General features: G+C 42.0%; 1 protein-coding gene across 13 annotated transcripts in view; it reads left to right on the forward strand.

Moving 5' to 3' along the window:
• Nucleotides 1–12,341, forward strand: part of NFIA (nuclear factor I A) — a 542,941-nt gene that overhangs the window by 506,266 nt on the left and 24,334 nt on the right. For 11 of the 13 annotated variants that reach the window (XM_073234025.1, XM_073234033.1, XM_073234032.1 and 8 more), the window contains one exon: nt 375–466. The exons of the other annotated variants lie outside the window; for them this stretch is intronic. In XM_073234025.1, the coding sequence (XP_073090126.1) occupies nt 375–466 (92 nt within the window). The remainder of the gene's footprint in view (nt 1–374; nt 467–12,341) is intronic. 13 annotated transcript variants of the gene reach the window in all.

A 12,341-nucleotide genomic window follows, 5' to 3' on the forward strand; every position in this document is an offset into this window, starting at 1 on the left:
CCCCTTTCTACCTAATGTCTTTCTCCCTGTGCTCTAAAGACTAGGATAGCTCTTTCTGACCTCAGAACTCACACTTAAGTCAGAAAGAGTACTTTTTAAACGTCCTGCATGTTCTAATTTGTATGATAGAAGAAGAAAGCTCATCTGAGCACCTATTTGACATCGTTTTATTCCAACAGTCTTTGGAAGCCAACACCCTTTCCCTTTTTTGACTGCCTAAAATGCCCTTGCTAGCCAGATTCCTTTGCTAGCTACAGTGTTTGCACATTTCCTTGTTAATCAGCTGTGTAGGCTCGGAGACTGTGTGTTTTGGTGTTGTTTGTGTGTGCAATCTCGTGCTGCTTCCTGAACGCATGTGTCCCTTCCCTTCACAGCCTACTCGACACCCAGCACCTCCCCCGCAAACCGATTCGTCAGTGTTGGACCACGGGATCCAAGCTTTGTAAATATCCCTCAACAGACACAGGTGGGCCGCTCTCATCTTTTCTGTATGTGGTGCAGCTTGTTTTATTCATCAGGTGCATTGTAACTTGTCTTTTGGCACAACAGGCTGCATTTCCCAGCCCCTGTTCGGTCCCCTTTCCTCCCAACCCCACCCATCCTGGCCCAACAGCCATATTCCCATGTGTCCTCAGAAATCGTGAAAAACTCTGCCTGCAATTTTTGCTTCTTGTGTTAAGGGGGTAGAAGAGGAGGGCTTCTGTGCCAGTACTGCTTTTGCAATGACAAGAAAGGTTTCCCAGTGCTAGATCGTGTTGTTCCCTGTTCTAGGAATCCGTGCGTCTCTAAGTGCAAGCAGACAGGAAAGTAAGCACAAAGCCCTGGTCGCCCACGATATCAGAGTGCACGCTGGGAATGAGGGAACCAGCCACTCTTCTGTATTCATTGAAGGTCCCCAGGAACCTGGCAAACTTTCTAAAAGAAAGGAACAGAAAGGGTTTATGAGCCCTGTTAATGCTGGTGCTGGTGCAAGAATAGGAGGAGTTTGTTACTGGCTGTGCTGGCCTCTAGGAAGCAAGGTGCGGGGGGTGGGAGGGCATGTATGTGAACATAACGTCTTATTTTGAAGTGGGTGATTGAGGGAAGAGTGTATCAGGACATCTAGGGCTTGTTTTACAATAGGTAGTTGTGTTTTGTGCTGCTATAGTTCGAGAAGAAATCTCTTCAAAGTTTTGAAATGGCTGCTCTTAATTGAGAAACAATAAAAGACCTTTGGAGTTCAAAGGTAGTGACTGTAGAGATATTCAGAGGTTTGTGAAATTTTGAAAGAAACTACTCTCTGACTTACTACTTCCTACATATCTTATTATAATTGGCATATAGAAAGTATTTTCCCTGTGAGGTTCTCAGCACGGTGTTTGGAAGAAAAAAAAACCCCAAGATATTCTGTGCATATGCCTGGGTGTGTAATCTCCAGATGCCAAATTTATGACCACTCATCTTTGTTTGTAAGACTGCGACCAGGTGCTCACTAACGGGGTAGACTTGCCTTCCTGGGTCCGTTTCCTCCCTCTGTAAAGGGTTTTAGTTTATTGCTGTGTCGCCAGCCCTAGTTAAACTGCATAGCATCTGAAGCCTTTCTTACACTGATGCAGGGTCACAGAAAGTACAGCCTCAGCGGAGGCAGCTGGGAGGAGACAAGGAGCAAAAAGGGAGGGAGAAAGTTAACTCTTCAATGTCCCACTTGCTGCTGTTTCTCCTGAAACACATGTACATGTTTTCTGGGCTTAACATCTCCTATTCAGTACCTCCCATAAAATGGTTCAAGTTGATTGCTATTTTCCCATGCCTTCAAATACTTAACTGGTGGATTTGAACTTGAATAAGTACCTTGACTGCATTAAAGTAGAAGAGCATCATTTCATGGTGTACTTTCGGCTCAGGTGTTTCAAGTTCAGTGGGAGGGGAGAACTGGGGACAATGGCCCTAGAGTGGATGATTGCTTTTCTCCAAGTGCCAGTGTACTCAGGTTACTTCATTAAGAACCTCAAAAATGCAGTTTGGAAAGTGCCTATTTGTATTTTACATAGTATTTTTTATATAAGCTATGATTCACAGCCCTGAAATTGTGCCCTGTGTTCCATCCAGTGTGTTTCTCCGTAATCAAACCATGTTATATTCCAATATGGTTTTGTTTCACAAATACTTTATTTAACTCAGAAACTGAGTCTTCATGATGTGGAGCACAAAAATTCAATTCTTTAAAATCCAGATTTTCCACACATCTGGATAAATGATGTCATTTAGATCTGATATTGGCATCTGGAACTGAATTTGGGGGTTTTTCTGTTAAATATTTGGCATTACAGGGACAACAGCTTAAATGTTTCTCATCACAGTGACACACCTGCCATATTTGGCTTGAAGAAAACCATCCCCAAATGGAGCTAATGGAGTTATAATTTTTTCAAAAAAAAAATATATATATATATATATATATCCTGAGGTAAAAATCATGTGCTCTATTTTAATTTTAAGATGCACGTATTAACTTTTTTTTAATAGGAATTACTTTCTGCAACCATTTAAATGTATTAGGAATTACTTTTTGTATCCATTGAAACCACTTAGACATATACAGATATAGACAATGAGAATATACTTAAAAAAATAAACTCCTTTTAGAGAAGACATTATCAGAAGAGAAATTTTTTTACAGGCATTTTTTCAAACAGTTTGAACATGGCCTCCAGATTAGTAATTTCCTAGGCAAGCTTGCATTTTTTCTGTATTGATACTTTTGTTAATAAGGCATGAAATTTGTATTAATTGAATGACAGGAAATGTTTCCTGGGAAAACAAAATTTTGCTTTCTACCTTTGGAGAAGCAAAACTTGAAGAGTCACCCAAGTAGATACTTGGCTTTTATAAATGCAAAAGAGATGTCCTGCACAGAAATTCATAAGCAATTACAAAATAAAATGGCCTCCTTGCCTCCCAAAGACCAGTTTCCAATGGAAATCTCTTCAAATGCCTGAAGCGTCAACCTAGAGGAAATGGATTAGATATGGTCTGTTTTTTCTAGCAGATAGAACTTGAACTAATGCATAGACATTTTAAGTATGCAGCTTTCAGCTATCATAAGACCTTTCTTTATAAAAAGAATTATTTGATTGTACATAGCCTCTATTTATTGAGTATTTTCTATGTACTAAGTGCCTTAGGTACATTATCCAACTAATCTTTACAGCCCCCCAGTAGGGTATGTATAATTATCTCTACTTCATAGATGTGGAAGCTGAGACCTAAAGAGATTGTTGATTTTCCCAGGGCCATAAGCAGTGAGGAGTGGAGCAAGAATTTGTACCCAATTCTGTCTGGCTCCAGGCCTGTACTCTAACCACTGTGTGTCTCATGTGCTGGTGAGCACCTTTCCCAGCAGACATTCAGAGACTGAAGCTCAACTCTCAGGATACTTACTACTGGCATATTCCCTGCTTTTAAATCTGAGATTGCATTAAAGTCTAATCACTACATGCAAAAGAATTGAAAGCAAGGTCTCAAAGAGATACTTGTACATCATGTACATTTTTCATTTAAGCATTTTTCATGAGTCAAAGGGTGGAAGCAACCCAAGTGTACATCAACAGATAAATGGAAAAATAAAAAAATAAAATGTTGTAAGTACATGTTATTGTGTATGTATCATTTTAATAACACATAATCATTCAGCCTTAAAAAGAAAGGAAATCCTGCAATATTCCACAACATGAATGAACCTTGAAGACATTAAGCTAGGTGAAATACACCAGCCATAAAAGGGCAAATACTATAAAATTCCTCTTATGTGAGGAACCCAGAGTAGTCAGATTCATAGAAACAAAAGCAGAATGGAGGTTGTCAGGGGCTGGGGAGAGGTTGAAATGGAGAGTTACTGTTTAATGGTATAGAGTTTTGGTTTTGCAAGATGGAAAGAGTTCTGGAGATGGATGGTGGTGATGGTTGTACAACAATGTAAATATACTAAATACCACTAAACTGTCCGCTTAAATATGGTTAAGCTGGCAACTTTTATGTTATGTGTATTTCCCAACAATTGAAAAAAATGTAATCATTAGATAAACTCTAATGGCCCTTTCATCTTTTAAGAGTCAAATTCTGTAAAACAGCCAGAGAAAGTGGACTGTTTATCAACAGAATCCACTGTAATTGTGTGCTGACCGCTTTGTGAGAACTAATTCTCATGCCTGGCACATAGTGGGTAGTCAGCATGTATTTGGTGAATCTTAATGATTCATAAGGAAGTTTAAAAATAATGACTTTTTTCTTATTACAACCATGATACATGTTAATTGTGGAAAATACAGATGGGAAAAATAATAAAAATCACTTGTAGTCCTACTGTTAACATTTCCATATAAATCCATCCAGACTGTTTCTATGCATACAAGTATATTGCAAAAATGAGATCATATTATATACACTGTTTGGTAACCTGCTGTTTCTTCCCCTTAACTATATATTATGGCCTTCTTTCCATGTAAATTGGAAAAATTGAATATTGGCTTTTATTGCACCTATTCATCATCTGTAATGATTGGTAGGGAAAGATAACATGGATAATTGAAAGCCATTTTTCCTCCTCCTTCCTTTCCAGCCTATTTTTTTTCTCCAGAGAATTCCTCCTTCACTGAGACAGAACTGCCTTCTCTTTAGCCTTGCCCTGAGCTAGTTTTCTTTCAAACTGCCTTCCGATTGCATTGTATATCTCACCCCAGCTTTTGGCTCTATTTAAACATTCCTGCCAAGTTACCTGTCCCATTCTTCTACCTCACATGTCTGCTACCCCGACCGCTGTCATTATTTGCTTCTCATTTTCCTCCTCCTCCTCCATTTTGTCACTCACAGCTAACGTGGGTGCTGGCCACCTCCCCACAGCCTTTAGAACACCCATCCATTCTGAGAAACCATGACCGCTTGTGCCACCCCAAATCTCTTATTTTCAACATCATCCCAATACAGTTAATAGTAACATATAGAAAAGTGTCTGGGGCATAAAGTGTTTACTTCACTTTGGACACTATTAATGTCCCCTGCACGCCCACTGAATGATGTAATATAATAAAGCACACGCCATCATCTCAAACAGCAGAAAGCCAATGGCCATTTCAGTTGTATCCCATAATTTAATATGATCCCTGTAAATGAGAACCATCAAGAGGAGGCATTTATTTAGAGAAAAAAAGTTAATATTTCATCATCAGGTAATAAATAGAAATACCAATTCCCACACAGGGGGATTGAGCAAAGAACTCATTTTGATTCAGGTTCTAGTTTAATCAGAATGTTCAAATAAAATGCTTAACCTGCAGAACTCCAATGAGGACTAATTCTTTAAAATGAAAAATGAGTGCAAACAATATTAAAAACAGGCATTTCTTCCCCACCACCCAAATCTATCACTGTTCTGCATCAACAGAATTGTGGCATGTGAAATGCTATTTAAAACCAAATTACCATTCAGGTTATTAGAAGAATCACTTGGCATGACATGGGCCTGATTTGTTGACAAAAAGGCACAGGTGCTGTAACCTTTGCTTAATAAATCATTTTAGCTGCCTGACTCACAAACTGAGAGATTGCCTTTGCCTCCCAATATTGGCAAACATAGGCGCAAGCCACCCACTTCGCTGTGTTGGAAACCAGCTGATCTAGAGAGGACTCTGAAGAGCTAAATTATGGGCAAATCACCCATTGTCCACCATTGGTGGGGGTGCTCCCAGAATGAGGGAAGACCATGAATATGGAAGGCATTTGGAGCTATTGCCATTCTGTGTCATATTCCTGAAGCTTTGCCTGAGAAACCGAAGCTTAGACAGTGTGCAAAACTATTCCTTAAAGTAATTTCTTCAGTCATTTGTCATTTCTTCCTACATTCCCAATACCTACAGAACATGCTCCTCAAGTCGCTCAGAGTCTACTAGAGGAAAGAGAGGAATACTATTAGCAATGCAGTGATGCAGTTGCAATAACAATTTCCCCAAGAGGCTGCAGGATCACAGAGTTTTTATCATACTTTTAATTTTTGCCTGTTTACCCATGAGCTGGGTGATAAGGCTTTAGCCTATCCTAAGGAGAGAGGCATGTGGAGTTCTGTTTTCTCTGGATCAAACAGAAAACATTATATTCCTTTCCTGCTGCAGGCATGTCACCCAGAAGTCCCCTTACCCCTCATTTCCAAGAAATGCCCCCTCATTGTGTAATGCCCTCACCCAGATTCCCAAGTTCATTTGAGAACGCCCTGCAGTTAGCCATTCCCTGGCCTCTCTCCACCCTGACCTGTGCCACCTGCCTATAGGAGGGTAGGCATGACACAGAAGTTCCAGGAGCAGCAGGAACTAGGAAGGCAGGAAACTAAGATTTCCTTAGAGAAAAAAAAAAAGTATCCTCCCCCTTCCCGTTAGATCTGGATTTGAGCATGTTAGCTACAAGCCCACATAACTGAAAACTCTCAAGACTGGGGAGAAATAGCAGCTAAAACTCCATCTACTCCTGACTTTGACAAATGTTAAAAGTCTTATTGGTCAAATCAGTACTCTGTATTAAGCACCCCTGTGTGCCTGTTCCATGCCACCCTCACTGCAGTCTCAGAAGCCTCTGAGGTGGGGCTATTGTCCCCATTTTATAGATGAGGAAACTGAGGTTTCAGAAGAGAGCATTTGTCCGGTGGCAATGAGGTAGGCAGGATGGGAACCCGATTGCCTCCCAAATGCCTCTCTTTCTCAAATACCATCTGCATCCCTAAATGTTTATAGTGAATGGTTACTGACCATTTTCTCCTTAAGATGGTCTAAGATTGACTCATCCCCTTACATCAAGAGCCTAGAAATAGGGTCCTGCGGGATAGAACTGATGCCGCAGTTGGTTCTTCAAAGACCTGCCCTGGTTTCCTATTAGTTCATGTATCTGTAAAATCAAGACTGAGCTCATTCTCTCATCCTGCCTGGGAAAAAGACCTTTACTAATGATATTAGTCTGCATCTGTGAGAACAGCTAGCCTGTGCCCAGAGACCAGAGAGAAGAGCAGCTGAGATCACGGGCTTTCTTTTCAGGTCTTGGTTGGAACTTTATTCCATCACTTAGAAGCAGTATACGTGTTTCATTTTTTGCTATTTTTTCTTTTTTCTTTGTCTAGGCTGGTTTATTTAACAGCAAAATGGTGATAAATATATATAATCTCCTATGGTTGTTTTGAGTCTTAAATTCTGTTAGTGTAGAGAAAATAAATGTTTGACACCTACAAAATACTCCACAAATAATAGCTTTTATTGTTTGGTTGATAACTAAACTTACATTTAAACAGTATTTTCTGGATTACAAAGTTTTCTCTCATGTGATCCTGAGAGTCACCCTTGAAGTAAGCAGAGCCATTATCCATTATTGTTATCCTCATTTTACAGGTTTAAAAACTGTGGGTTAAAGAGAGCAAGTGACTTCCCCAGAACCACATAGCCAGGAGTCAGTAGAGCTGAGACACAAACCACTTCTGATTGCACAGTCCTCCATGCCCCCTTCAGTGTACCCTGTCAGGAAAGGTCTTGGGTGAGCCTTTCAGCACATCCTCCTGTGTTGCTGTATGGTTATGGGTAGAACCTACCTGCCACATGCTGGATTTAAAGCAATCATCTGGCAAACTAGGACCTTCCCCACCCAAGATCATAACCCCATGGATTCTTTCACTGAGCATCTGCCCTAAAGGTACCCCCAAAGCCTGATTAAATTGGGCACAGGTCTTCTTCCCCTGTGCACCATTTCTCCCTAAGCTAAATTATGCCCCAGGGAAGAAGACACTTCCCAAGGAGAACATCTCTGAGGGTGGTAAGGACGGGCCCACCTGGACTCTGGAGGGAAAGGCGGTGCCTGGCCATTTTTTCCCTTATTGCTCAGCTCCAGTCATAGGTGTTGAACTGTAAGCAACACATCACCAAGATGAGTTACTCATGCAGTCTGCTTCCTCTCCCTCTGTACTACTGTGGGTAGGAGTGAATTCTCCCAGCTTCCCATCTCCCACAACAACCTGTAAGTTCTTGACACGTTCTCTTCACATGCACTTGGCAGCTGACTCACTGACAGGCTATGAGACACTCTTAAAATAAATTTTTCAATAAACAGAATCTTTGTCTTTCAAGTTTTAACTTGGCAGCACATTTCAGACGTCCTCAGCCACAAACTTCACTCCTGGACAAAGTGAGAGCGTCAGTTAGTTCCAGTTCTGGGTCTCTTTTTTGTCCCTCCATTCTTACACTTCAGCCATCCTGTGACCTTAGACATATTTTGGTTTGGTTTTAGCATTGCTGTTTGTTTTTGGCCTTGCTCCAAGAAGTTCTGGGGAAGCCTCTTAGTTGAAGCAAACTGATGATTGTTGAAAGAATGAAGGCATCTACTTGGAATCTGGTATACAATAGGTGCTCAATAAATATTGGTTCCTTTCTGCTTGTCTCTCTTCCAGTATTAAAATCAGATGCATCTGTAAAATCAAGACTGATTTGTGGCAACAAAGAAGGGTAAAATAAAAGGGATATTTCACAGGAAATTTTAGATTTCATGGAAGAAGGGTAAAAAATCTGGTATTCATTAAATTAGTCCTTGGGATATGGGAAAACGGGGCAGAAAATGAAGTGGGGGAAAGCTTGCAAAAAGAAGCTGAGAATCTGTGTGGAGAACTGAGGAGAGTTAAACAGTTTGATGATAACCTTGCAATGAAGTCAGAACACCATAGCATCAACTGCAGAATTGCCATCAAAATTCCAGTCCTTAGATCGATCTTGATAATGATGCTTCTGAGTAATATAAGTTCCAGGGTTCTAAGGGAAATACACTTGGTACTCATGGTCTGATTTTTTGAGAGGACCAGGGAAAAAGTCATGAGTTGAAGAGTAGGCTAGACCTGTTTTCCCATCCTGACTGTGCCATTCATCAGTGATCTTGGACAATGTGACCCTAAAATTCAGTTTCCTCATCTATGTCATGAAGGCAACAATTATACCTCATGAAAGAAAACCCACTTACATGTAGCTTAAGCCAATCAGGGTTATTTTTCTCACAAAATACAAAATCTGAGTGGTTGTTGGCATTGCTTCAGCTGTTCCATGGTGCCAGCAGGAGCTCATGCTCCTTCTAACATTCTGCTTTACCATCCTCAGCATGTTGTCTTTTCATCCTTATGCTTTGTACCTCTGATTGCAAAATGGCTGCTGCAGCTCCAGACATCATGCCCATACCATACTCCATTATTCCTCCTCTATCACAGAAACAAAGGCCCTGCCATACTTCTCTCCTGTTTCCTGTAGGCAAATTTTTATGTAGGTCTTGTTGACTAAAGGTGGATCACATAGCACTAAAGCTTCAAAGGATGCTGGGGAAACTAGCATAGAATTATCTTTGATTGGCTAAATCATGATATTACCCAGGGCTGGTTATGTAATCCTCCCTAAACAAAATTGCCCCAATAAGGGGCAATTAATAGGGAGTAAACTGTTTATACTATCTGCCATATTCCTTGTTCCCATTCCCTAATAGGTTTCACGTACTTTTCAACTCCTATTACTGCACCTGACTTCCTTCATCTCTTGATGTTTGTCTGCTTCCAGAGCCTTTATTCCACACTTGCTCCCTGTGAGTTTAGGACACATATTTACTGTGTTTGTATGTGAGTGTGTACTGCTTCATCTCATTTCAGCCCTCCATTTGAGTCCAGGATTTGGGCAGAAGTACCAGAGTTCTGTACAGCTTCCCCACAGGGCTGGGTCCACCTTCTCCGGGTGGACTAGAACTCTGAAAAGGCAGAGTTGGAGAACATGTGCCTTTGAAACTGCAGGGGAACTGAGAGAAACAGTGCCCTCCCTGTGCCCTCCCAGGTGCTTATCAAACTGTTCCCAATAGGTTCTGGGTTTCTCTTTTATGACTTGGAACCAGATGCTTCCTTTGCAAAAGAAAAGAGCCTGGTTTTGCTGAGCTTGAGTCAACAGAGTTCAGAGAACAGGAAAATGAGTTGATTGGCCCTGCTTTGTGAACTGTGAGGAGAGGAGGAGGTACAGGTGCTGTTCCCACTTTTCACAAAGCCCCTGCACGTGAAAACCCCATGCCTTGGGAGTCTGCCTTACCAAATGTTTCTGCACTCCGAGTAATTACCATTCACATTAGGAGAGGTTCCTTTTGGACACAGGTTTTCCCAGGGTTTCTAATGAGTCTAAGACCGTGAAGGTTCTATTGACACACACAAGTTCAAGGCCGGGGACCTATTGTCTAAAGTGGTATTTCACGTGAGTTCTCACTGATTCTTCCTGTTCACGTTTCTCACACCCACTTGTTTACCTTCCTGTTTGTTTATTGAGGACACAGGCACATTCCCTTATCGGTGACCTCATTTGGGGATATAGCCTTTCAATGGAGCCTATTCATTGAGTTACATTCCCAGCACATGCCTCCCCAAAATATTTGCATGAGAATTTTTCCTTAGGCTTCACATTGTTTCCTTTACAGCAGAGATGAAACAATTTAGCACTTCTAATTAGCGTTTCAATTTCCAAATGCTTTTCACATTAACTAATGAATCACAGGAGCTTGTGATAAACTGGATCCAGTGTTGGAGCTGAGACACTGGGTTAGGTCAGGTTGTCCTGGCCCTGTGCTCCTCACCCTCCCTCCCCACAGTCTGTAGGTGTTGGGATATTGGTTCTGCAGCCCAGGCACAAACGTTCTCAGCACAGGGCAATCTCAGGCCCCTGCCGCACTGCCCTAACGATGTGGGGAGCCCCCAGTGCTGCCTTCCAAGGCAGGAGGTGCTGTCTTGTCTCCTGTTGCCTTGAGTAGTTTAGGGTAATGTAAGGCCAGCCTGCCTGGCACACCGCTTCTGCCCATTTCAAGCACAATCCCCCTTCCATGGATCTCTGACTCTGTGTGTGTGTGTGTGTGTGTGTGTGTGTGTGTGTGTGTGTGTAAGGGATAGTACTGGGGGCATGGGAGGACAGTGCAATAGAAAGATCCAGTGTGTGTGTGTGTGTGTGTAAGGGATAGTACTGGGGGCATGGGAGGACAGTGCAATAGAAAGATCCAGTAAGGAAACTGACCATTGTAGGGTCGGAATAAAACTGACCATCTTTGTAGAATAGAGGGATCACTGGACCAGGAGCCAAAATACCTGGATAACTAGCTTGTCTTCCCCACTCATTAGCTATATGATTCATTTTAGGGAGGAAAAAGAAACCAGAATTTACCAAACACCTGCTATATTCCTGGCACCACACTAGGCTGAAAGAGAACTGTTGATATGTATTATCCAATCCCTGACATATCTTGCTCACAAATTTCTTCAGGAGAAAAGGAAGCAAATTATAGCAAGGTATGGTAAGTGAAACAATTGAAGTATGTATAATCTACAGGTAGTACAGAGGGTAGGTAATTAACTCTGGGAAGAAGCAGAGGTATCACAGAAGATTTTCAAGAGAAGATGACATATGGGCTGATTTTGAAGGAGGCAGACACCTGGGGGATAAAATACTCCCTTCCAAGAAAGGGAATAGCACCTGCAAAGGAGCAATGCTGTGTGTTTGGAGAACTCTGCTATATTTGGTGTATCTGGATGTAAATGACAGAGAATGTTGAATAATGAGACTGGAAAGTTAGGATCCATCATAAATAAATCCATGGCTTTATGCAATGGTGAGACAATTGGACTTTATTCTGTGGTGGTGGGGAAGAGGTGGAGGCGCAGTGGGATCTCTATGTGTGAAGAAACCTTCACCTAGCTTGCTTTAACACTCATTAGGTACAAGATTTCACAGGTAGCAGTAGCATTAAGACCTATGGTCATGAGGTACCCTCTTCTCTTGGGTGTCATGTAGCAAAGAAAACAAAAGCTTTGGAGCCAGACGGACCTGATTTTGATTTATCTCAGCGTAAGATTTCTTGAGCTGAATGGTGTTCTCCCTCCACTCCCCATCAAATTGATAGGTTGAAACCCTACCCCTCAGTGTGATGGTGTTTGTGACGGGGCTTCTGGAAAGTATTCAGGTGTGCATGAGTGTCTTGCCAATGGGTTTCAGCCCCTGGCAAGTTCGCCATGGATTCAATGTACCAAAGAAAATGACAGCAAAAGGTTCTTGGGGGTGAAAGGGTTATATCCAACTTTATTTCCAGGTGGCAGCTCAGTCACTAGAAGCCCATTCACTCAGAGCGAGACTGTATGCAGCAAGCCAGTCTCTGCCTCTGGGCCCCTCTGTCTGCACAGCCGTCCCTCACAGCCCATCCTCCAGGCCTCTCTGCACAGCCGTCCCCTGGGCCTCTGTCCTCAGCACTGCCACCCCTCGAGCCTCTGCTCTCATGCAGCTTTGCAGCCTTGT

Source organism: Manis javanica, chromosome 4 (genome assembly GCF_040802235.1).
Source record: "Manis javanica isolate MJ-LG chromosome 4, MJ_LKY, whole genome shotgun sequence".
Taxonomy (NCBI): Eukaryota; Metazoa; Chordata; class Mammalia; order Pholidota; family Manidae; genus Manis; species Manis javanica.